At 39.1% G+C, this 22,497-nt stretch overlaps 3 protein-coding genes across 5 annotated transcripts in view; 1 reads left to right on the top strand and 2 right to left on the bottom strand.

Moving 5' to 3' along the window:
* LOC117945825 (von Willebrand factor D and EGF domains) overlaps positions 1-5,597 on the top strand; it is a 47,769-nt gene extending 42,172 nt beyond the window's left edge. For all 3 annotated transcript variants that reach the window (XM_034873530.1, XM_034873531.1, XM_034873529.1), the window contains 7 exons: positions 122-217; positions 490-585; positions 1,622-1,717; positions 1,829-1,924; positions 2,905-3,000; positions 3,129-3,226; positions 4,946-5,597. In XM_034873530.1, the coding sequence (XP_034729421.1) occupies positions 122-217; positions 490-585; positions 1,622-1,717; positions 1,829-1,924; positions 2,905-3,000; positions 3,129-3,226; positions 4,946-4,960 (593 nt within the window). In that variant the 3' untranslated portion in view covers positions 4,961-5,597. The remainder of the gene's footprint in view (positions 1-121; positions 218-489; positions 586-1,621; positions 1,718-1,828; positions 1,925-2,904; positions 3,001-3,128; positions 3,227-4,945) is intronic.
* Positions 5,598-5,616: 19 nt separating this feature from the next.
* LOC117945852 (von Willebrand factor D and EGF domains) lies at positions 5,617-9,305 on the bottom strand. The gene is made up of 5 exons (XM_034873586.1): positions 8,939-9,305; positions 8,417-8,512; positions 7,416-7,520; positions 6,666-6,761; positions 5,617-5,947 (listed from the first exon to the last, which is right to left on the bottom strand). Exons 1-5 carry the CDS (start codon positions 9,147-9,149, stop codon positions 5,835-5,837), a joined length of 621 nt encoding a protein of 206 aa, XP_034729477.1. The 5' UTR covers positions 9,150-9,305; the 3' UTR covers positions 5,617-5,834.
* Positions 9,306-13,151: 3,846 nt separating this feature from the next.
* Positions 13,152-21,646, bottom strand: tmem106ba (transmembrane protein 106Ba). Its single transcript, XM_034873583.1, has 8 exons — positions 21,464-21,646; positions 19,293-19,497; positions 17,264-17,327; positions 16,938-17,097; positions 16,439-16,579; positions 15,988-16,037; positions 15,853-15,906; positions 13,152-14,712 (listed from the first exon to the last, which is right to left on the bottom strand). Exons 2-8 carry the CDS (start codon positions 19,483-19,485, stop codon positions 14,592-14,594), a joined length of 783 nt encoding a protein of 260 aa, XP_034729474.1. The 5' UTR covers positions 19,486-19,497; positions 21,464-21,646; the 3' UTR covers positions 13,152-14,591.
* Between the last annotated feature and the right edge of the window lie 851 nt (positions 21,647-22,497).

The raw sequence follows: 22,497 nt of genomic DNA, 5'->3' as shown, positions 1-22,497 counted from the left end.
ATATATCCAAAATCTAATTCGATATCTAGTCTCAAATCGTGATATCGATACAACATTGATATATTGCCCAGCCCTACTTAGGTGGCACATTTAAAACACAAGAACTGTTTATCTGTTTCAGTGGTGTGTAACAGGCACTGTGAAAATGGAGGCGAGTGTATATCTCCTGATTTCTGCAAATGCAAACCTGGCTGGTACGGACCAACATGTAACTCAGGTACAACACGGTGTGCATTCACACTGCAGCTGTTTTTATTCACATGTTTTCCATCTAATATTTCATAGGCCACATTACCAAATGGCACAGCATTTAATCTTAAAACATATGACTCGCGTTCAAGCCCTCAAATTGGAACTGTTGCCATGACGATACAATACATCTTACACCACAGCAAAGCGTACAGGCTTTTCCCTGCCACATACTGGAGATAAAAAAAAGGTGGAAATACAAACATAAAATCTAAATGTGTCTCGCTGTTTCTTCCACAGCTCTTTGTAACCCCGTGTGTCTGAATGGAGGAACATGCATGAAGCCCAACATCTGTGCCTGTCCCAGCGGCTTCTATGGCTCCCAGTGTCAAATCGGTAAAACTGTGATGGATTTTTATCACACTAACACATTTTACTGCACTGCTGTTCTACCTCAGAGAGGAAGTGTGCAGAAAATGTGGATCCTATTTTCATTTCAGCTACTAGCAGAGGATCTTCGAAGTGGTGGCTTAAATAATGAGGCTCTTCAACACAGTGACAACCAGGGTTAAAGAGATTGGTTTGCTCATACTGGCTTTTTCTTTAATCGCTGATATTATTAGTCTACCTCTGATATCACCGAAGTCCTGTTTAGCTGCATTAAAACAGATCCTATATTGGAGTTAATTATTCTCTGTTGAATTAATTATCCATTTAGCATTATGTTTCCTTAAACATTTATTAAATGTGGGTCACCAAGCTGCAATAGCAAGAGTTTAATAAGTTTGAGTTTTATGGAGAGTGTCCCATAATGGTCCAACAGCTGTTTTAGTGGCAAAAATAAAATTCCAGGGGAAATTGTTGTTCTTAGTATAAGAATGCCACATTTAAAGAATGAGAATTGATTAAAAAATATCAGCATTTTGTTTTTAAAAATATAGTTTTTGGGGGATTTTCCAGACAGGACAGCTAGGTGAGAAATGAGGGAGAGAGAGGGGGAAGACATGCAAGAAATTGTCATAGGTCGGACTCGAACCCCGGATCTCTGTGTCGAGAAATAAACCTCGAAGTCTTTGTGCGCCTGCGCTACCAACTGAGCCAAATATCAGCACTTTTAATAGAAAGATACCAATATACTTACCTTTCAAAAAAAAAAAGATGCCATGCAGATGTTTTATTTTTACTAATAATATGGTGATTGTTTCCTGATCCCTGCAAGCATCACTTCTATACACAAACCGGTCAGAGTTCAGGGTCACACAAACTTGCTAGGGTTTTCTTTACTTTATAATACATCAGTTTATCACGTAGGAGAGCACAGCTGGCAGAAAATATTGAATTACTTTTGAATTGACTTTTAAAATCATGAACACGAGTTTGGAGTTTATATCATTATTTCATTTATAAAAAATGAAATTGTTGTGTTTTTCAGCTGTATGCAGTCCTCCTTGTAAGAATGGAGGACAGTGTATGAGGAACAATGTATGCTCCTGTCCTGAAGGTTACATTGGAAAAAGGTGTCAAAAGAGTAAGTTAAATCACTGACTGCATATTTGAACAGTCTTATTTGAAGAGATATCTTCCACTAGCTGCCCAAAACTCAATATGTGCCGCCAATGTGTAAATAAATGTGTTCCAGGTGTCTGTGAACCGATGTGCATGAACAAAGGCAAGTGTGTGGGACCCAACACATGCTCCTGTACGTCAGGATGGAGAGGGAAGAGGTGCAACATACGTGAGTGACCAAATACATCATTATGTAAAATAGAGATCCTGCACCAGTATCTGCACATAGTAAGCATGCTTTGGAATCATGTATTAAATCTGCATTGTTAGGGTTAGGTTAGGGTAGGAAGATTAGAGGTAAACACACTTCACATTAACAAAATAGTTCGACCAGGCAAAAACATTTCATTCTCCACAAACTCAAATTAAAGCTTTATTATTTTCTCTCTCGTTTGCTGGGTGTCTCTCATTTATTGGCTGTGTCGCCGGTGATAACCAATCAGCAGAGACGTGTTTGTAAACTCATGGTAATAAAAAAGCAGAGCTCTCGTGCACACAACAGGTCGTTTTAGTTTAAAAAAGTGTTGCTACGTTTTATCGGGGCTGAACGTGGCCCTTGTTTCAACAGGAAATACATCAAATGCAGGGGGCAAGATGCACTTCCAGCTAAGAGGATTTTGGTACATGGGCTTTTCTTTGTCACGAGTTCAGCCTCCCGGGCAGACCATCCTTCCGGACTGCTGAGAAATCCTCATTGGCTATGATTATATCAATTAATCTGACGGTCACTTTCAAGATTCTTCAATTTGTCTATAAAATGTCATTAAAAATTGAAAAATGCCCGTTATAATTTTCCACAGCTCAGGGAGATGTGTTCAAATGGCTTGTTTTATTTGACCATTGCTAATACATTTTGGGCCGATCGAGTAATTGAGTAATCAACTAATCGCTACATCTCAAACTATAAGCTCTTAGCCCTAACTAAATACTCTGTAAAATAAAACATTTGAGTGGTAGAGCTTTGAGTGGGTCATTATCAGTGTGAGAGGACTCTCTGCCTGGGAGGCTCAGCTTAGAACAAAATTACAGGAAGATTCTGTACTTTCTCAACAATGTCAAATTATGAACTTTTTTCAATGCTATACTAAAGTCTTTGATGCTGCTGTAGACAGTTGTGTTCATTCCTCCTTCTCTGTTTTCTCGCTGTAGCTGTCTGTCTGCAAAAGTGTAAAAATGGGGGTGAATGTTTGGGACCAAACACCTGCCACTGTCCCACTGGCTGGGAAGGCCTCCAGTGTCAAACACGTGAGTGTATTCATGATAAAACAAAACAGCCGTATAGGGACTCACTCAACTTACTTCCCATTGTACCTGAACTTTATATTTCAGAAATATTTTTTGGATCTAGTTTGTAACACTGATTGCCTCCTTAGCGGTCTGTACACAGCGGTGCCTGAACGGGGGAAGGTGTGTCCTTCCTGACTACTGCCACTGTCGGAAAGGCTACAAGGGCCTCACCTGCGCAATAAAGGTCAGTGTAGAAGTCACACTTCATATACAGTGCATGTCTCTGTGTAGGGGAGTGGGAAAAACACTAATAACTCCATGCTTAGAGGTTGTATTCCCTCTTTCCCAGCCACAGTTTGGGCCACAGAGTTAAGCATCAGTCCCTTTGAAAGCTAAAGCAGGCAATGTTTGAGAAACCCAAAGGGCCAATCGAAATGGTTAGTAAAGTCTTTGAGCATTCTAGAAATACTTTCAGAACAGCGATTTTAAATGACTTTCTAGGTTTTCTTCTTAACCTTTACTTACTTACTTACTCTCTATTATGCCTTTTGGCATGTAGGGCAACAACAATGGATTTCCACTCCTGTCTGTTTTAGGCCAATGTCTTCATACAGCCCCAGGTGTAATGTAGGGTTTTCAGCTCTACCTCCACGGTCTTGCGCCAAGTATTCCTGGGTGGGCCTCTTTTACGTTTGATGTTTCCTTCTCTCTGTGTTTTACAAGTCCAATCCATTTTCCATTCCTCCATTGCCTTCTCATAAGGATGGTAGCCATGTTGTCATGTTTACACTGGCTGAGTAAAAGTTGATTGGAGATGGTGTTGGGCCAGAATATTCTCATTATTTTACGTAGGCTTTTGGTGTCGAAGGTCGACAGTTTGTGGAGATCGCTGTCAGTTGTTTGCCAGCACTCAGAGCCGTATAGCAGGTTCGACAGGACACAGCTCTGGTACAGATTCAGCTTGGTGTTGGTGCTATACTGGGCTGACTTCCAGACGTTGTTTAGTCTCTGTAAGGTGTTTTGGGCCTTGCAGAGTTGGCTTGTGATGTTGATGCCTGCTCCTCCATCATGGCTGACAATGCAGCCTAGGAAAGTGAATTGGTTGGTCATGGGTAGGTTTGGGTCATCTATTTTTTTATTTTTGGGGGGTTAGGGATGTTTAGCATCATAAGCTCTGTCTTCATCCGGTTAATCTTAAGACCTTTTTGTTTTGCAAAGTTGTTAAGACAACTGGTTTTCTCTTGCATATGCTGATGCGTGTGCGAGACCAAAACCATGTCGACAGCAAGGTCCGGATCTTTCAGTCGTGAGAACAGAGTCCCTCTGATGCCCCTTGATTGGTCTTCAGTGGTTCTCCTCATCACCCAGTCCAATGACCCTGTTAAACAGCACTGCAGACATCACGCAGCCTTGTCTCACTCCCGTCTTGACTTCGAAATTGATGTGGCTGCCTCAAACTCAACATGCAAAGTTGTTGTAGAAGCAATTGAAGAGAAAAACCATTTTGTTTGGGATACCATAAGCTCGTAGTATTCGCCAAGGACTGTCTCTGTGGATGCTGTCGAAGGCTTTTTCAAAGTCCACAAAGTTTAGTTAGCTCTGCCGCTGCCACTCTGTGCACCGTTCAACGATGTTGCGTAGTGTGAATATTTGGTCAACACACCTTTACCTTTCCGGAACCCTGCTTGTTGCTTTCTAAGCTGGGCATCAGTTGCACCTGATATTATCTGTACAATGACTTTGGAAAGGATTTTACTTTTCTGAAGAACCAGGTATTTATCTTTCAGAAAAAAAGATGCTCATCTCTGTGACTCAAATGTAGCACAAATACATAAGAAGCACTAACTTCGTTACTTCTCCGTGCTCTTTAGAATCCAAAGGTATCCACCACCTTGGATATAATTAAAAACATAGTATGTGAATTGCTTTCTATTTTAAAATAATTATGTTTGCACATTTACAGGCGTCACAAGCATGATGGAAAAAAATGGGATGAAGGAAGCTACAAAATGCACAAAGCAAGAAGAGTGCGTGCGTATGAGTGTATGTGTGTTGGTGGATATGCGTGGCTCTGTGCACATATGAAGGCTAACGGGGGACTTGATGTATTGCACTTGTCTGTTTGTCCCTGTATATCACTACCTCAAGGCTCACAGTAACACACATCTGTTAAATGCATCAGCACAGATGTTCTACAGATGCGTGAGTGTTACTGGACAGTATTATGTAAAATAAGTAAATGTAAAATCAATCAGTTTCAGTGATGAATCATTCATAAGCTGTAGGATACCTGCAAGCTTTTAGTTTTAGGTTTTAGCCAAAGTATAGCCTTTTTCCAAACTGATGTGCATTTGTTTGAGATAAAATAAATGCAAGGCTGCTTTATTAACTAGGTCTAACTTATATGGTACTCATTAGTCTCGTTTTAGACTCAAGACACTGACATCAATATGTTAACTTGTTTCTAGTTTCTTTATTGCTTTCATTAATGCATTGTTTGTTAGGATAATGTAAAGACCACCTGTTGGAGGAGTTATATATAGGGGTTTGTTTTATCAAAAGAAAAATCTCTGACAGCACCAGATAACACTGTGTTACATGGGACAAAATAAAGAAAATGTTGATTTGATAATGCACTCTTTTATTCATTTAATGACACAAATTACAGTACAGTACACGTTTATACAGTCAAATGAGAACATTAAACGGATTCAAGGTTTCTTAAAAAGAAATCTATACATGGTAAAAAAAAAAGTAACTACAAATGTTTCAGCTTAAAAATATTGAACTATCCTCATTAGCATAAAGCCCCTTATTGGGCCTCAATGACCTTTGACCCCGGCAGGGTTACACTAGTGGGACTTCTTCCTCTCCTCGCAGCGAGGGCCAGAGAAAGGGGGGCGACAGCGGCATTTATCTGGAGAAATGCACTTCCCTCCATTCAGGCAAGACTGATTGCACACAGCTACAGCCGAGACAAAAGAAACAACGAAAAGTGTTGAGGAACAAGTAAATGACAAAGTAGAGCAGGGGTCAGCAACCTTTTTAATATAGTGCCATTTCCAAATGTTCTTGTTAATCAGTATGCCATATCAGCATTAAGTCTGCCGCCATCTAACGAGCCTGCTCAGGCACTGTTATTTTTTTCCTTTTGCGCTGCATTGTGTGAAGGAGGCAATGAGTACTAGCCAATCAGAGGCAGAGTAGGGCAGATCTTTGCAAAATGCACACAGGAAAAAAGTTAATCAAACCACTATTAATAACATTTCCAAAAACCTCTTTTGCCCACTTGCTAGTGTGTTATGTGCTGGGCATTGGTTGAGCTACCAGTGGTGGCACACATGCCTAAAGTTGCTGACCCCGGGTGTAGAGCTTGTAAATCCAGAAACAGAGAGAGAAGTGTTTGCATGTCTGGGTCACATCTGGAAAAACACTGAGCTGACACATTCCCCTTAGCAGACACATACATCCGATTAATATCATTCTCGGCTGTTTGGCAGACTAATATCTGTAACATCTGTCTTCTCAATAAGATGTAGACAGTTTCCAGGGATCCTGGGAAAGCACAACCAAAGCTGAACAGAACAAAGCTTTGAACAAGCAGGAGAGGAAGAAATATTGCGCCTGTCAACTGCATTAATGCAGATGGAAGTGCTTGGTCTCTGCGACCAGGCTGAACTCACCAGTGTGGCAGGCCCCACCCAGCCATCCCTCCGGACAGCTGCAGATTCCTGGAGCCACACAGACTCCACCGTTACCACAGCCTTGGGGACAGATTGCTGCACCGGAAACAAAACAAAAAATAGAAATACATTCTCAGAACGCTAAAAAGGCTAATCTGAGCTTTAGCTATAGGTGACACATTTTACCGGAGGCAAAACAATAATCAAGGGCAAAAATAACATTTGGATGAGTTAACGGTTACTTTTTTTTGGGGGGGGGGGGTGGTAATGCTCTTATTTGCTTAATTTGTTAGGCAAATAATTTAATACCTCTCTCAATTGTGTATGCTAAATGTAGAAACAGTTAGCCTGGCTCTGCCCAAAGCCGAAGGTAACAAAACCAGCCTACCAACACCTCTAAAGCTCCCTAATTTAACACAATATACAGTATATCTTGTTTGGGTAATCCGTACAAAAACAGAAGCAAAAAAACACAAGTTGTAGTTTTTCAAGGCGTTATGTGCTATGCCAAGTCTCAATCATCATTCACAGGCTGTAAATATGAAATGTTAATCATAATCACTTAGTTAGATAAATTGCTGAAGGGGTAAACTGAGGCTTCCCATCCTTACAGCTACTTGAAAACAGAAAAGGATTGTAAAACATTTTAGTGGGCTGCGGCTGATGAATAGCTCCAGCTGAGAGACCGGCTCCATTTGGTGACTTTAACAGTTTGTGTTAGTAGGGTATAAGATACGGCCATAAACAAACCCTCCTGGCATCTAGAGCCGGTCCAGCTTGAGGGGCAGATACACTTTGCCACACCGTTGACAGGGATGCATTCCCCACCGTTCCAACATCCCCCGTCACACCTCACTGCCAAAAGAGAGAGAGAGAGAGAGAAAAAGAAAGAGAGACACACACACCTGTCAGCAGTGTTTTCGTTAGTACTGATTTTAGAAATATATAACTTGCTCATGATTCCTAAATACCACAAGGTCCAAAAAAACTTGCATTTTAAATTTTAGTTCCAGTGTTCAGTTATATTTTCTGTAAACATGCACAGTTTAATTGTCTAAATCAATGCTTATTGAGAAAAAATTAAAAGGATGTAAAGACAAAATTATGTGTTTTGTCTGGTCCCTGACTTGTTACTTGTCATGCAGCTCCTCAGATTTATCTTGCGACCCTTGTGGGGGTCCTAGCCCAAGGGTTGGGAAACATTAGTCTGAATGTTTCAAATAATTCTTTACACTGACAGGAACATGACTCTTGTGGTTTATTGTGAATCAGCTTAATGTTTGCCAAGAACTAAACACATTTAAAGATATTTATTTCTAAATAAAAGGCTACCATGGAAATCTTTTAAAAGTCCATCATGTGTGATATGATTGTAACTGAATGACAAACTCCTCTACAGGTTGGTGAAATCTCCAAATTCGCATTTACTGCATGCCTATTGAATCACTGCAGTTTTGTTCCTGGGACATTTTTTAGTTGCTGTACTTTGCAACTGTAAGTTTGAAGGAATCTGTTGTGTGTCTGGTAAAAGAATGACAGCTGTTTCTCGGAATGTATTGATCTATTTTTACTGTGCCATTGGAAGTAGGAAGCTACAGGATACATACAGTTCCTACAGGATAGATTCAGATAAAATGCATGTAGACTGATTCCCCACATACTTAAATAGCGGACAGCTTTTCAGAGTCCCAATAGCTGTTAAACAAACCAGATATTTAATTCACAAGTGAGTGCAAACACAGCCTGCTTACCTTTGTGACAGTATTTTCCTCCAAATCCTGGGGGACATCTGCATTTTCCAGGGCGAAGACACATTCCTCCATTCTTACATTTGGGATAACAGTTGGCTGTGTTCACACAAGAACACATGGTTTTGACATAATAATTCACCAGTTCAAAGGGGTAATGTTAAATATTGAAAAGTTTGAAGGTTAATAAATTAGCCTATTACGTTGAGAAACATGCCCCAGTGTTTCAGAAATGGTCTTAAAGTCGTATGGCTGTGTTCTGCTTTCAACACTAATCTAAAAAGTCTGAATTAAACCTCTTTTATATAGGCCTAATACTTTATTTAAGTAAGTGCATTCAAGTGTTAGACAATTTCGACTCATGGTCTTTACTCTAAAATCCATAATTTGCCACAATCATTTGTTCTTCAGGATGAGGAGTGTAAGCCTACTGACAGGTTAAAACTAAATTGTACTTTTCTAATAGAAGACAAAGTTGTGAAGTTACACCTTAAAAATAAACAGATAATAAGTTTATAACATCACCATACTGGCAGGTCTCTCCTTCATAGCCCTTGGAGCAGAAGCATGTGTTGTTGCGGACGCAGATTCCTCCGTGTTTGCATGCAGGTTCGCACTTCGCCTTGGTGTCAAACACGAATCCGACCGCGACTCCCCGGGGCGCGTCAGAGCCCGCGGAGCAAAGAGCGACCATGGCGGCCAAGAGCCCCGTTAAACAGAGACCCCCAAAACCCATGTTTGGTGTTTTGGTTTTGTTTCTCTACTGGGGGGAGAGAGAGAGAGGGAGGAATGAGCAGGCAGACAGCGGTGGACGGAGGTGGAGGAGAAAGTGCCGAGAATTCCCCTCGTCGACGCCGCTGTTGATTTCTGTGAACCACTACAACAGGTTAGTTCCGGGGGGGCAGTCTTAGTTGGGGCGGGGCGGGACGGGGAGACTGTACTGGTGTTGGGGCTGGATGAATGGAGAGATGTGTGGTGAGTTTTGAAAGTGGCTGCAACAAGTTAGACATTATAAATATTAGTACGCTGACTAAGAACTTTACCAAATCAGTTTGCACGAAGCTCAACGGTAACTTTAGCTGTTAGCTACGTTATGCTACTAGCCTATAAAGCAAATGCTGCAGAGCCAAACGAGGGTTGTCTAATGTGGGTTAAGGTAGGCTAATGTGTCTTGTTTTAGCTTTTCTTAAATTACGTGCTTTTGTTTATCTGACACAACTTCCAAACGTGAATCAGAATCAGCAACGTAAGCTTATGTGGACATATACAATAAGGAGTTTACTGTAACGTTCATGTTAGCTTACACACAGAACATTTTGCAGAAATAATTGTAGCTAAAAACAAAGTTTAACAAATATAGGTAAACATAACTAACAAAAAACAGGTTAACATAACTAACAAAAAAACAGGTGTGTGTGTGTGTGTCGGCCATGTTGAGAACAAAACACTGCGTAGCTAGGTAAAACTAGAGGTAAGTAAGAAGATATACATAGGTGGTTAGGTAAGGTTTTAATCATTTATCGGTCATGATATTTTTTACCTCCAGTGGACAAGCTGCAGTGTTTCTATACCTGTGAGAGGGAAACCACAGGCAGACATCTTTTTTTTTTTAAGTCTGGAGCCAACTAGGTAGCTTATTAGTTCCAGAAAGCAAAAGCTGTTTTAGAATGTGACTTCATGTAGAACACATGGGGAAAAGACATTTTCTTTAACCTGGTGAGAGGAAGTGCTTGGTCTGAAGTATGGGGTGAGGGGAAGGTCTGGTGTAATGGCAATAACACAACCAAATCGATAGGTCTGCTGGGCCTCTGTACAGTGACACCTATTGAAAAAAATAGCTCACAGGAAAGTAGGACAGGGGTACGTTTACCACTGTGATACATCACCTTTTCTATTAACAACACCCAATAAGCATTTGGGATCTGGGGACACACATTTTTAAAGCTTTATAAGTGGAATTCTTTGATTAACGACAGTTTTTCAACAGTCCGGGGTCTCTGTTGTCATATTTTGCACATCGTAGTGTGCCACAGCCACACATTTTCATGGAGACAGGTCTAGTCTGCAGGGAGGCCAGTCTACCATCTGCACTCATTTACTACAAAGCCACACTGTTGTAACACATGCACAATGTGGCTTAGCATGGTTTTGCTGACGTTACCAGGGTCCCTGAAAAAGATTTCTTAACTGGCAGCATACTTTGCTCCAAAACCTTTATGTACCTTTTAAGCATTAGTGGTGACTTCACAGATGTGCAAGTTACCCATGCCACGGGCACTAACACACCGCCATACCATCACAGATGCTGGCTTTGAACTTAGCACTGATTACAATCTGGGTGGTCCTTTTCCTTTTTATTGTCCAGCAATAGTCTTTAGAGCTGCCTATATTCTATTATTATATTATCTTTCACTTTGCACGGCAGACTTTTAACTTGCACTTGTAGATGTAGTGACAAACTGTGTTAGCTGACAGTGGTTTTCCGAGGTGTTCGCGATCCCACAGGGAATTATCCTTTACGCAATGATGTCGGTTTTTAATGCAGTGCCGCCTGAGGGATCAAAGGTCACAGGCATTCTTTTACTCTTTGGATATTTTTTATATAGATCTTAGTGGTCCTCTAATGGGGGGTGTGGGGGGGCTTGACCAACTACTACTTTGCTCATTTGAAAGCCATAATGTCTCTCTCTGTCATGGGTGGGCAAAGCAGAGAAAGAGGAGTTAATCTTGGCCTTTATCACCTCATAAGAAGCAAGATCAAGATCGGCCCATCTGAGCTTTCATTTTCTTAAAGGCAGGATACCAGGGCTATGTTTACATTTATTGTCATTTCTAGCCACTGGGGGCCATAACCAGGCAGGGGGAACTCATATTAATGTTTAAAAAAAAAAACTCATAAAGTGAAATTGTCTTATACATAGATAGATAGATAGATAGATAGATAGAGAGATACTTTATTCATCCTGAAGGAAATTGTAGGCCTCCAGTAGCAAGACAAACATAACACAACAAACACATATACAAACACATATCACACATACCTAAGAATAAAAAAAAAAAATACTCAGAAATGCAATGACTATGATAAGGTGAGATGTTTTACTGGCTGTATTGTTTACTGTATGTAATGATGATAGTATAAAAGTGAAGTGGGACAATGGGACCTTTATACTGTTGACTGTTTGCTCATGCAGTTGTTGACAAAGTGGTGAACCTCGCCCCATCCTTGCTTGTGAACGACTGAGCCTTTTGAGGATGCTGCTTTTATACCCAGTCATGACCAATTAACCTGTTCACCTGTCGAATGTTCCTAACAGCTGTTTTTTTTAGCATTCTTCAACTTTCCCAGTCTTTTGTAGCCCCTGTCCTAGTTTTTTTGGAACGTGTTGCAGGCATCAAATTCAAAATGAGTATTTGCAAAAACAATAAAGTTTATGAGTTTGAACATTAAATATCTAGTCTTTGTAGTCTATTCAATTGAATATAGGTTGGAAAAGATTTGCACGTCCCATTCACTTCATTGGAATTGTTTTCTTTGTAAATGATAGCAAAACATAGCATATTGGAAGATGTATTCAAATAACCACTTAAAACAAAATACATCCAAAAATATTGGAATTATTTAGGACAATTCTGAAATTTCAGTCTAAAACAAATCTTTTATTGTTAAATGAGCCAAAATTAAATTTTTATATAATGAACATGTAGGGGTAAGCATCTCTTAAATCTGTCTGAATTAATCTTTGATCGTTTGATTATTTACTGTTATTATTATTTACTCCCCTAAGATTGAAGTGAGTGAAAAATTGTTGAATAATAACTCCAATATTTAGACTGATATGCCATTTGCTAATTATATTTATGCTCTGCAGCATTTCATTTATGATGTCATGCCGCCCTCAGGACATATTTACATTTTAGCCCCCCTACTGGTTAGGCTCTAAAATGTTCTTTGTTGATTCCAACATTAATGTTAAAAGTTCCTATTCTACTGGCCTCATAGAGTGCATTTGCTGCATGTGGTGACAGTAAATTGTTTATGATTTTTCAAATGTGAATATATATATATATATTTTTTTGGACAATTGGTCGGACACAAAAAGCCAGTTGAAGATGTTTAATTTGGGTCTAGGAAACCTTTTCCTGCTATTTGCCACATTTTATGAATTCATTTTTAACATTTAAACAAATAACTGAGAAGATAATTGGGAGATTAAACGATAATGAAAGTACTTGGTGGTACCTTCACAGCGCTGAGCATACACATGCAAATCTCAGAATTTGTGATCATAATTTTTCTCTAAATTAAGTGAATTATGCCGGATCACGTTGATTAAAATAGTCTTTCTAGATTATTTTGTAGTATGTGGGTAACCTACTAGATAATATCAACTCTGCTGAAACATTTTTAACATAGTAAAAAACAATGTAGTAATCTTCAGATATCATTTTGCAGATTTCTTAGTTTTTTTAAGATGATTTTTTGGGGCATTTTAGGCCTTTTATTGACAGGACAGCTAAAGAAATGAAAGGGGAGAGAGGGGGGAACGACATGCAGCAAAGGGCCGCAGGTCGGGGCTGATCCGGGCCCGCTGCATCGAGGAGTAAACCTCCACACATGGGCGCCCGCTCCAACAACAGTGAGGTGAGTGATAATTGTAGTTTAGCAGACCACTCAGCACTAGTGTACGGAGAATATTACAAGCACACCTAAGAAATTAAGAAAACTTTCAAAATGAAGTCATGATTTTATTTTCAGCTTCATGCATGAAAAACACAAAACCACAGTGTAGGTGTAGAGGTGATAGTGTAACAGAGTGGTATACATATCTAAACGGTCTGTCATCTAATATCTAGAAGGGTTGGATCTATGGTTAGTTTTCTTAGGACTGGCTATTATTAGCGTTGGATTAACTGAAAGAAAAACTTGTGCGATCATAAATGAACTAAGATCAGAAACTCTGACAGAAGAAATTGTTTGGGCAAATGTGTTGTGGGCGTCCATTATCAGACAAATGCCGTTCAGTAAAATGTAAAATATTAGCAAAGTATTTGTATGCTGGTTTTATTTACTTCTGAGCCTCGTCAGCCAATCCAGAATGATAATGTAGTAAAAGTGACAAAAGTCATAATAATTTCAACCCCCAAGAATACCACTCAACTCATGATACAAGTTATATATACAGTGGGTTAAAATGGCAAATAATGATCAAGAATAACACCATAGCCCACAAAAACAGAACCTTCTTAAAAGGTGCTCCCACTCAGAAATGATTCTTGATATAACATGTTTTGAAGCAAGACAAAAAGTACATATTTTACATTTACAATTCTGTATTTTATAGCCCACTATAACGCTCCATTTGCTATGAAATAAAAAATGAAGTTATCCCTTTTACAGAGTTGTTTTATAATGTAGCAGTCTTCATACAGTAGTAGTCACATTTGTTTTTAAATCTCAGGTGAATGATAGCTAAACATAAGACTTTTACTACCTATACTTAAGCTTAAAACAAAGAATTGTGAGCCAAAAAGCAAACAAAAAAACTATTAGATTAAAACGTCTTCTATTTTGCAATACACAATATCAATAATTATATTTTTATTAAAGAAGAAAAAAAGGAAAGATGGCAGAAAAAGGGGTTGGGAGCAACTCAGTGGTTTGCACTTTTGAACCTAATTGTATTTTTTCATTAAAAGTGGTATAAAGTAGTAGGGGGCACTTCTGCAACATTTTTATCTATATCTCAAGATAAGGATCAGGTTAAAGTGCATCATATCTGAAACTACTGCTTTGTAGACATGATGGGAATGTCAACCGATAACATGAATATTAAATTACTGTGTATCAGTCTATTTGGTTGGCAGCAGGGTGAAAAATGACAAACCTCAAGGCAAAGCCTGCAAAATTCTGGCTGTGGCAGGCGAGTTTCTCTGCTTTTATCAGCCTGTTTGACAAGTAACCAACAAAATAACTCATCTAATCATCACCTTTGACCCGTAAAGGGAAGAAAGTGGTTGGGAATTAAAGAATGGATGAGCCACTGACTAGTGTACGAAAAGTTATGTCCCTGTCTATTATTCCATTGTCACTGAGCAAAGCTTTTCTATGTGGAAGTCATTATTATCTCTGTGAGACCCTCTGTGAGTATTTGATGTCTGGGCTCTTTTGCGTCCTTTATTTGTAGACCTGCACGTGCCCATGCAAGGAGGTGGTGTTCCCCCCACAGTCCACATACTGGTACATCTCCTGGGAGACCTGCTCCGCGTGACCAAAGTATGACGTAGTCACCGTCACCCTGAAAAACAATCACAGTCAACCACTGTACATCAGATAACAAGGTGAGACAAGCGCAGGAATACTGTCACTTCTAAATCCTGCAATGGTCGTTGAAAAGTAGAGAAACCAGCTTTCTTCAACAGGTTAAGCTTTGAGTTACAGGGGATTATTATTAAGTATTTCTATGGAGTAGAACCTTTTGGTTGATTTGATTTTAAATAAGTACATCCCAAGAGCAACAGATCAAGTGAAGTCAATTTTATGTCAATAGCATTGTTAAAATTATTGTAAATTTTCCTTAAAGGCCTTTACAATGTATTCAGCACACCACATGCTCTATCCTTAGACCCTGAATTTGGATAGGAGCAACAGAGCAGGGATTTCTTTACAGAAATAGTTTTCTTCTACAAGTCATGACAATGATATTCCTAATTTTTAAAGGTCAGCAGTCTTGTCAACTATGCTTTTTTGTTGTATATGAGTTTAGTATGGTTAGTTTGAACTTTTTAGCTCTGGCTAGTTTAAACACTGTTTAAACTTTGTTGTTAACTAGTTAGAGTACTGTATGTAGTTTACAAAAAAATAAATAAAATAACTGACTCCTGATTCTTCCTGTTTATGCATATATTTTTTATGACCTAGTTGTGTTGCTGTTTTCCTTGTAAAGCCAACTGTTTGATTCATTCTCCGAAGATGTCTAGACACAGACTAAATCACAATTTGTGGGGTGGGTAAAGACATCTTCTATTGTTAAATGCATCAAACTGAAGCCTCACGAGGGGTATTTAGGCCATTATGGTATTAAAATGAAACCACTGAATTGCAAGAGTGGGCGTTACAGCATCAGCTGCTTTTCTTTAACCCATTTCTATTAGGATTTAGTCTTAATGTTACTTGGCTAGAAAGCTGTTTTGGGGTTTTCACCACAGTGGATTAAGTTGACTATTGAAGATTATATGTGCCTTGAACAAATGTTCGCTTTGCTAAATACAATCTGTCTGAATGTCAGTGTTGACATGTAACTGAACAAGGCACCCAAAGGCCCATGTATCAGAAGGTAGTGTCTCTGGGCAGCTGTGTGGCAGAGTGTGGAGTTTTTTAAGATTTATGCTAAAGTGAAAAATACATTTAAAAATAGTGTACACTAAGCCATACTTACTGCATCATGACCACTATGTTGTGGACTTTAATGGTTGGCAAGGTGCAGTAGTCACTGTAAGAAAAGAAGTGGTTTGTGATGTTAAATTATCCGAGTGTACACAGCACATTTGTATGACTTTGGAAAGATACTTACAACATATAACTCATCTCATCAGCGATGGTGGTGGGAACTGTGTAGTCAATCTGCAATAAAACACAATTTTTGGAAGGATTTGAGGAGAAAACAATATTAGACATATCACCCACGTATGCCAAATACAACATTGGTCCAACAGTGAACAGAAGTACAAAGATTTGGAATGTCATAAGACTTTACCACAACACGGCTTTAATGGTGCTTGAACAGTTGTTTGAAGTCTGGATTGTTGCAGAAACATTTTTTTGACAAGTTTGTGAGTTAAGTTGGATGAAGTTCCTTGGTATTGTGACTATGGGTATAACAGTGAGCGGTTTGGCTGTGCCAGTTGCAATTATCACAGCTACAATATATCACAACCTCAGTCCATTTTCTGTAACCTGTAATCAATTAATAGATTTTCCTCTAAGCCATGAATTTTGTGTGTGTTAAATGTATTTCAACCTACCTGCCGTTCATCTAGTGGTATGATCACTGAGCTGTTGTTGAACTTAGCCTTCCCTATCACCGTCTTGGCGAATTGCACTTGGGCTGTGATGTTGGTCACAGATACGGTGTAGTAGTTGTTATTGGTGATGTTCAGAGTGCTCTGGATGGAAGAATATGAAAAGTGTGAGATTCTGGCAATAGAGTGCTTGATGAAAAAAGCGGTTTGCTCTTTTTATGTTTTATGCTGAAACAAGCTGACCGCTGCAGCCAAAAACTGCTCTGATGAGAGCAGCGAGCGAACCCAAAACAGTAAAGTAATAATCATTTTTGTGTTCATCACTACGAGCAACCCCTTTCACACACAGGAAATCATACAAGGAGTTGTTAATATAAAAATATTGATTATAGCTGCTTTAAGGCTGGGTCAAAAAAGTACAAACCTAAACACAAACCAGATTACTAAATAGATATACAGGTTTTCATTGCAAGTCAGGGGAGTATTGACTACACAATCTTACTGTGATGTTGAGATAAACTATTCGTTTCTCCAAGTCATAGGAGACGTAGGCAGACTTCACTCCCACATAGGAGACATCAATAGAGCGAGGGAATAGGAAGAAAACAGCCAGGCCAGACAGCAACAGGCAAAGGACCACTGATATCGTGACATACAGCTTTCTGCATGAGAAAGAAAAGAGAAGTGAGACCCTGAAACCAGCTGAGGACTATAGAGACTGTCATGCTACTGTGTGTTCATTCAGTTACGGTACCTCATGCAGACAGCTCATCTTTAAAAAAAAAAGAAAAGAAAAAAAGTACGTAAAAGCACTTAGTTCAAACTTACGTCCTGCTTGGCCTGAGCCTTTGGTCGCTGTATGGAATCAGAGCCACAAGCTGATTCTCTTGACCTGTTGAGTCATTCAAGGAAAGCACAGGAAAGCTATGTCATTTTAGTGTTGGATTGCGTAAGAAGTACGTTGTATGATTTGCACTGTGCAACAATAACTCCTGAGAAGAATCTCAGCCATATCTCACAGTTGACTAGTCTGGCTATCACCAGACAGATAGACAGATAGATTTGAGATTGAGAGTTGGTCTGGGGAGTCTGTTCTGTATTTTCTCTACACAAGAGGCGTGACCAACGGGCATAGTTCAAATGACGGTGTACACAATTGGATAGTCCTTCAACCAATCAGACCAACGGTCTGGGTGACGTAGAAGTGACTGCAGCATCAACGGGTTGTTGCGCTTCAGTGGCCGCTTTGTTGAATGCAAACAAGAACCTGCTTGGTCACGTCTCTATTGTCATTGTGGTAAACCTGCCAAAAGCGTGCCAATAGCGGGAATTTTGTTCCCACAAAATTGTGAACTGAAGCAGGAGAATTTAACATGCAGGTTTCCAGACAGAGCTGCAGGGCAAAATCAAATCGCCGGCAGAGTGGGCGGGGTTTACCCAGTCTAGAAGTTGACTGTTTCCCAGCAAAGACTGTTGGGTTAATTATTTATGTGTGTGGTAAAAATGAGTGTAATGGCGTGACAATTTTAGCCGGATTCTGGGTTTGTAACACTGGTGCAGCAGCAGGAAGAACATAGATTGTTTGAGTGGTTTGATATTTTATATTATACAAACTGCAAGACTATGAGAGCATTCATCCTTCATGAAACTTCGAAACAAAAATCGTAAAAAAAAAGAAGGAAAACGATCTAATTGTGATGTCTTTAAGTTGACTTTGTCTCAAAGCTTGGAAAATTAGGCAATATGGCCAATTTATTTAGTTGCTCTCTTGATTTTTCTTCCAATTTATTATATATATATTGCTACATATGTGGTTTATGAATGTTGTTAAAAATATAAAGGCCTGAAACTTGTATTTATATTCCAACTTGTGTTGTATTATATTTGGGAAAGTATGCGCTGGCACTCTGGATCTGGTTCAAAACAAACTAAGTTTCTTGTACTATATGTGAGACTGATATATCACCCTCACTGCAATAATTATGATTTTTAAACCTTTGACTTTTAAGTTGAGCAGTTATAGATCTGCACATGCCGTGTTTTTTCTAAGGGGCTGGCCATTTTTCCACAATAAAACCCAGGTAGAGGCTTGTACAATTGAAACCTAAACTTGCCTGAAATACGAATCTTGACTTTAGAGCAATTTACCTGTGAAATACATTTAGGATAAAGTATCACACACTGGCTTGGTTGGTAAATAAAAATGTTTTCTTTGTAAATTTCTGACACCATGTTATAGGATCTCCATATACTGATTAGAGAATAAATCATGCTTCAGTTTAAAGATGCATAGTGCAGCTTTGTTGCATATTCTGCACTCAATACATTCAGCCCTTCTTATCTTATGTTAAACAGCTATGTATATATTCGGTTCTGTATTTGTTTATTTCATATTAATATTCAATATGTGTGATTGTTTATGTATGCAACGACCAAGGCAAATTCCTTGTAAGTACTTGCTTGGCAATAAACCTGATTCTGATTAAGATCCTGAAAACTCACAATATCATCATTTTCTGCCACAGTCATTATTTTGGTTATATCAGGAGATATTTCGGTTTTTGTTCTGTGCAGGGAAAGATCTTGTCACATATTTCTATGCAATAATCAGAGTTTATCATTTCCATAACACAATCAGAGTTTATCAACATTTGATCAAAATGTGATGACAGCTGTGTTGTTGTTTGCTTGTATTGCTGGAACAGTCAATCAAATATGGTCAACCGTAACCGTAACACTAAAAGTAGTTAGTGTTGTCAAGAAAAACGTAAAGTTTAAAGGGGCTTTTCATCCAGGGTTAAAATGAATACTGATAGCACTCGCTGAGTGAGGATTACCTATATCTAGAAGGTTTTACCTCTTGGTATTCTGCCGGTGCCCTGACATGTCGGGCATGTGACGCTGTCCCGTCCAGTGAACTCCACGTAGGGGAACTGAGATACGTCTCCGTTCTTTCCATCCTCCTCGCCGTCTCTGTACTCTCCAGAAGCCGTCAGTGCGTCCTGACTCTCGTCTTTGGGGTGGGCCAAGTGAGAATTGAACTTGCCCATAGCTGCAGCTCTCTGTACGCAACGCAAAAGACAGCATGAGCAGAGCGCCATGTAGGTGCAGCCGGGTGTGCTGACTAACCACATGCCACACAGCTGCTCAAATGAGAAATTGGACCTGGACGGATTCCAGGAAACATTTTCCAGGGGAACTAACATCAACCGGTGCAATGCCCATAAAGAATCACTTGTAATACTTTAGAAATAATCCTCTTAGTAGTGTGCTTTTCTGGAAAATACTGGAATACTTGTGAATACTGGAAGTGAATGATCACATCCCTGGCATTACTATAACATTCATAAATATGCTTACGTCTTAAGTAGGCACTGGTTGTAAGATAGACGTGTAAATTCAAGTGGTGAGTTAAAACAGTTTGATTAAAAAGGCAATATAAGGCATGCACAGCAACTAATTACTTAGTCAAAATGTGACTATTAGTAGGGTTTATTTAGTGAGAACAGACCTAATGTTCATGTTTCAGTAGTACAATTGTTTTTATTTGATTCATGGAGAGCTGCTGTATGACATTTCAAACCATTTTAACTGCAAGTGAAAAGTAATATTTTAAATGCAGTAATTTACTTGTAATATAGTGTTTTATAGGCCAAGTATAATTTAATCAGCATGTGAATATTTAGCTGGTCACACTGACTAAATCTATTTACTGTTTGGTAGTTAACTATGGGAAAAGTAACAAGTAACCAAAGCTGTGAAATTAATGTAGTGGAGGAAAATATATATAAATAATATTTATCTCTGAATTATGGCGAGGTGTAAGTATAAAGTAGCATAAAATGGCAGTGGTGGAATGTAACAACGTATTTTTCTTTTTACAGTAAAATTGTAAGGTACTTGAACTTAACTTGAGTATTTCCATTTTACTTTAGACTTCTACTCCACTAGAATTTGAATTATTGGACTTTTTACTCCACTACATTTATTTGACAGCTTTAGTCACTGCAGATTTTGATAATGAATACAAAAAATATTATTGATTAAGCTACCAAGCAATATAAAGTCATTAAATATAAGCTCCACCTTTACCAGCTGCAACGTTAAAGTTATATAATTAATACATCAGTAATTATGATTCAGTGAAACAATATAGGCCTAAAAGATTCTGAATTGGGCTTTTACATTCAGTGCTTTAATTATACTTTAATGCTAATACCTATTTAATTTTACATTGGTGGAAGAATAAAGATATCTTACCTAAGTAAAAAATACTTCTTCCACAACTGTAACATGGAAATACTTAGGAAAGTATAAGTAGGCTACCTCAAAATTGTACTTGAGTTAATGTAGGCTACTAAGTAACTTTCCACCACTGTTTTAAAGAGCGTCAATCCTAAAATGAAGCATATATTTATGGAGGTGACAATAATCAGGTTACCCCGGTTACCCACTGCAGGTGTTTCGGCCTCAGCAGCTGTTGACGATAATTGCTATAATTAACGTTAGCCTATATTGTGAAATCCCTGACAACCAGGACCACATGTACTGCAAATAAGAGATGTCGAGATACCGTAGGATGTTGCCCAGAGATACCATAGATATAGATGTACGTATAGAGAGACAGCGTTACAGGATGTGTTGTATGTACACATGACGTTCCACAGTAAAAACACAGGCCGCCATGCTGCTGAGCCGTTAAGCCTCAGCCTAGAACACAACGTACCGACCGGAGGAAAACGGCTATAACGCTTTCATTTTTACTACCAAAAGCGATATTTGGTATTAGAAGTATTCTTTCAACACATTAAGCAAAATAGTATTTCATGTCGTCGCGTAATTGTGACATACAATTGAACATATTGCACGAGTTAATGCAGGACAATGAATCCGCAGTGCAACACAGTGGAGTTAACGTAGCTAGATGCTGCAGGACAAGCCGCACCGCAGTTAGACGTGTCACCGTAACCATTCATTAGGCTAATATAAACCCTAGCGGCACATTATTGTCGTTAGCTAACGCCTTACCTGTTTTGTGTTTTACTTGTTTGACATTCGTTGTATTGTCGCTGGCTGTTTGCTGTTGTGGTCAACACACCAATGGAGACTGAAGCTGAGGGGAACGCCTCCCTCCTCTTCCTATTGGACAGACAGCAACACAAATGGACCTGGTGGACACTTACTCTGTCAGTTAGTGGTGGAGGAAGGCTGAATCCCATTTTTCTGTCTCCCCCCCCCCCCCCCCCCCCCCCCCCCCCCCCCCCCCCCCCCCCCCCCCCCCCCGTCCCTGTCCCTGCGTGTGTATATCGAATGCGTCGGTTTTGACAACAGTGGCATAGTCTTCTTCCTTAGAAATTACTAATACCACATTGTAAAAAGTCCTGCATTGACAATTTTACTTAAGTAAAACTTCTTACAACTTAAATTGTCTAAAAATTAAATAAAAAGTTGCCTACCGAAAGTATCAAAAGAAAAAGTAGCCCAAAATGACCTGTTTTTATAATAATATCTAAATATTTCTCATAATTTATTATAAATAATAGCATTAACATATTATATCAATAGTCTTGCTTATGCATTGCCATTTAATCAGCATACTAATATTGTTGTTGTGAGCCCTGCATCAGGTTTTAGAAGCTGATTATATTTTATAGATAAAAATCCAAATCTACAAATTAACTTAACGCTGTCAAATAAAGTGGAGTGCAATAGTTGCCTCCAAAATCAGTAGGACAAAATGAAAAATACTCAAGTATCTTAAAATTGTACTGTATTGTATTTGGATAACTCTACTTAGCTACAATGTCAGAAATAAGGGTACAGTAGGGGTCCATTTCTGTCCCCCAAGGTACAATCTATACTAACGAACTCCATAGGGCTCATTGTTGGACCTCAAGTAACATATATGTACCTTTTTGAGGGTTAAAAGGTACATATATGTTCCCAAGCAACCCTCAAGGGTACAGTTTTTGTACCCTTGAGGGTACAGCCCCAGTGACAAGTCATTGTACCCCTAAAGGTACAATTATGTACTTCATTTTCTGAGAGTGTACTTCCACCTC

The sequence above is a fragment of the Etheostoma cragini genome, chromosome 6 (genome assembly GCF_013103735.1).
Source record: "Etheostoma cragini isolate CJK2018 chromosome 6, CSU_Ecrag_1.0, whole genome shotgun sequence".
Taxonomy (NCBI): domain Eukaryota; kingdom Metazoa; phylum Chordata; class Actinopteri; order Perciformes; family Percidae; genus Etheostoma; species Etheostoma cragini.
The sequence above is the reverse complement of the archived record's forward strand: the minus strand, read 5'-3'. Positions and strand labels throughout refer to the sequence as shown.

Coding starts and splice junctions, on each gene's coding strand:
- LOC117945852 (XM_034873586.1), bottom strand. CDS start 9,149: ATGGGTTTTGGGGGTCTCTGTTTAACGGGGCTCTTGGCCGCCATGGTC. Junction 7,521..8,416: donor AGGAAAATACTGTCACAAAG/GTAAGCAGGCTG, acceptor CTCTTTTGGCAG/TGAGGTGTGACGGGGGATGT. Junction 5,948..6,665: donor GGGTGGGGCCTGCCACACTG/GTGAGTTCAGCC, acceptor TCTCGGCTGTAG/CTGTGTGCAATCAGTCTTGC.
- tmem106ba (XM_034873583.1), bottom strand. CDS start 19,485: ATGGGCAAGTTCAATTCTCACTTGGCCCACCCCAAAGACGAGAGTCAG. Junction 17,328..19,292: donor CACCGGCAGAATACCAAGAG/GTAAAACCTTCT, acceptor ATGACTCAACAG/GTCAAGAGAATCAGCTTGTG. Junction 14,713..15,852: donor AACATAGTGGTCATGATGCA/GTAAGTATGGCT, acceptor ATTGTTTTTCAG/GGTGACGGTGACTACGTCAT.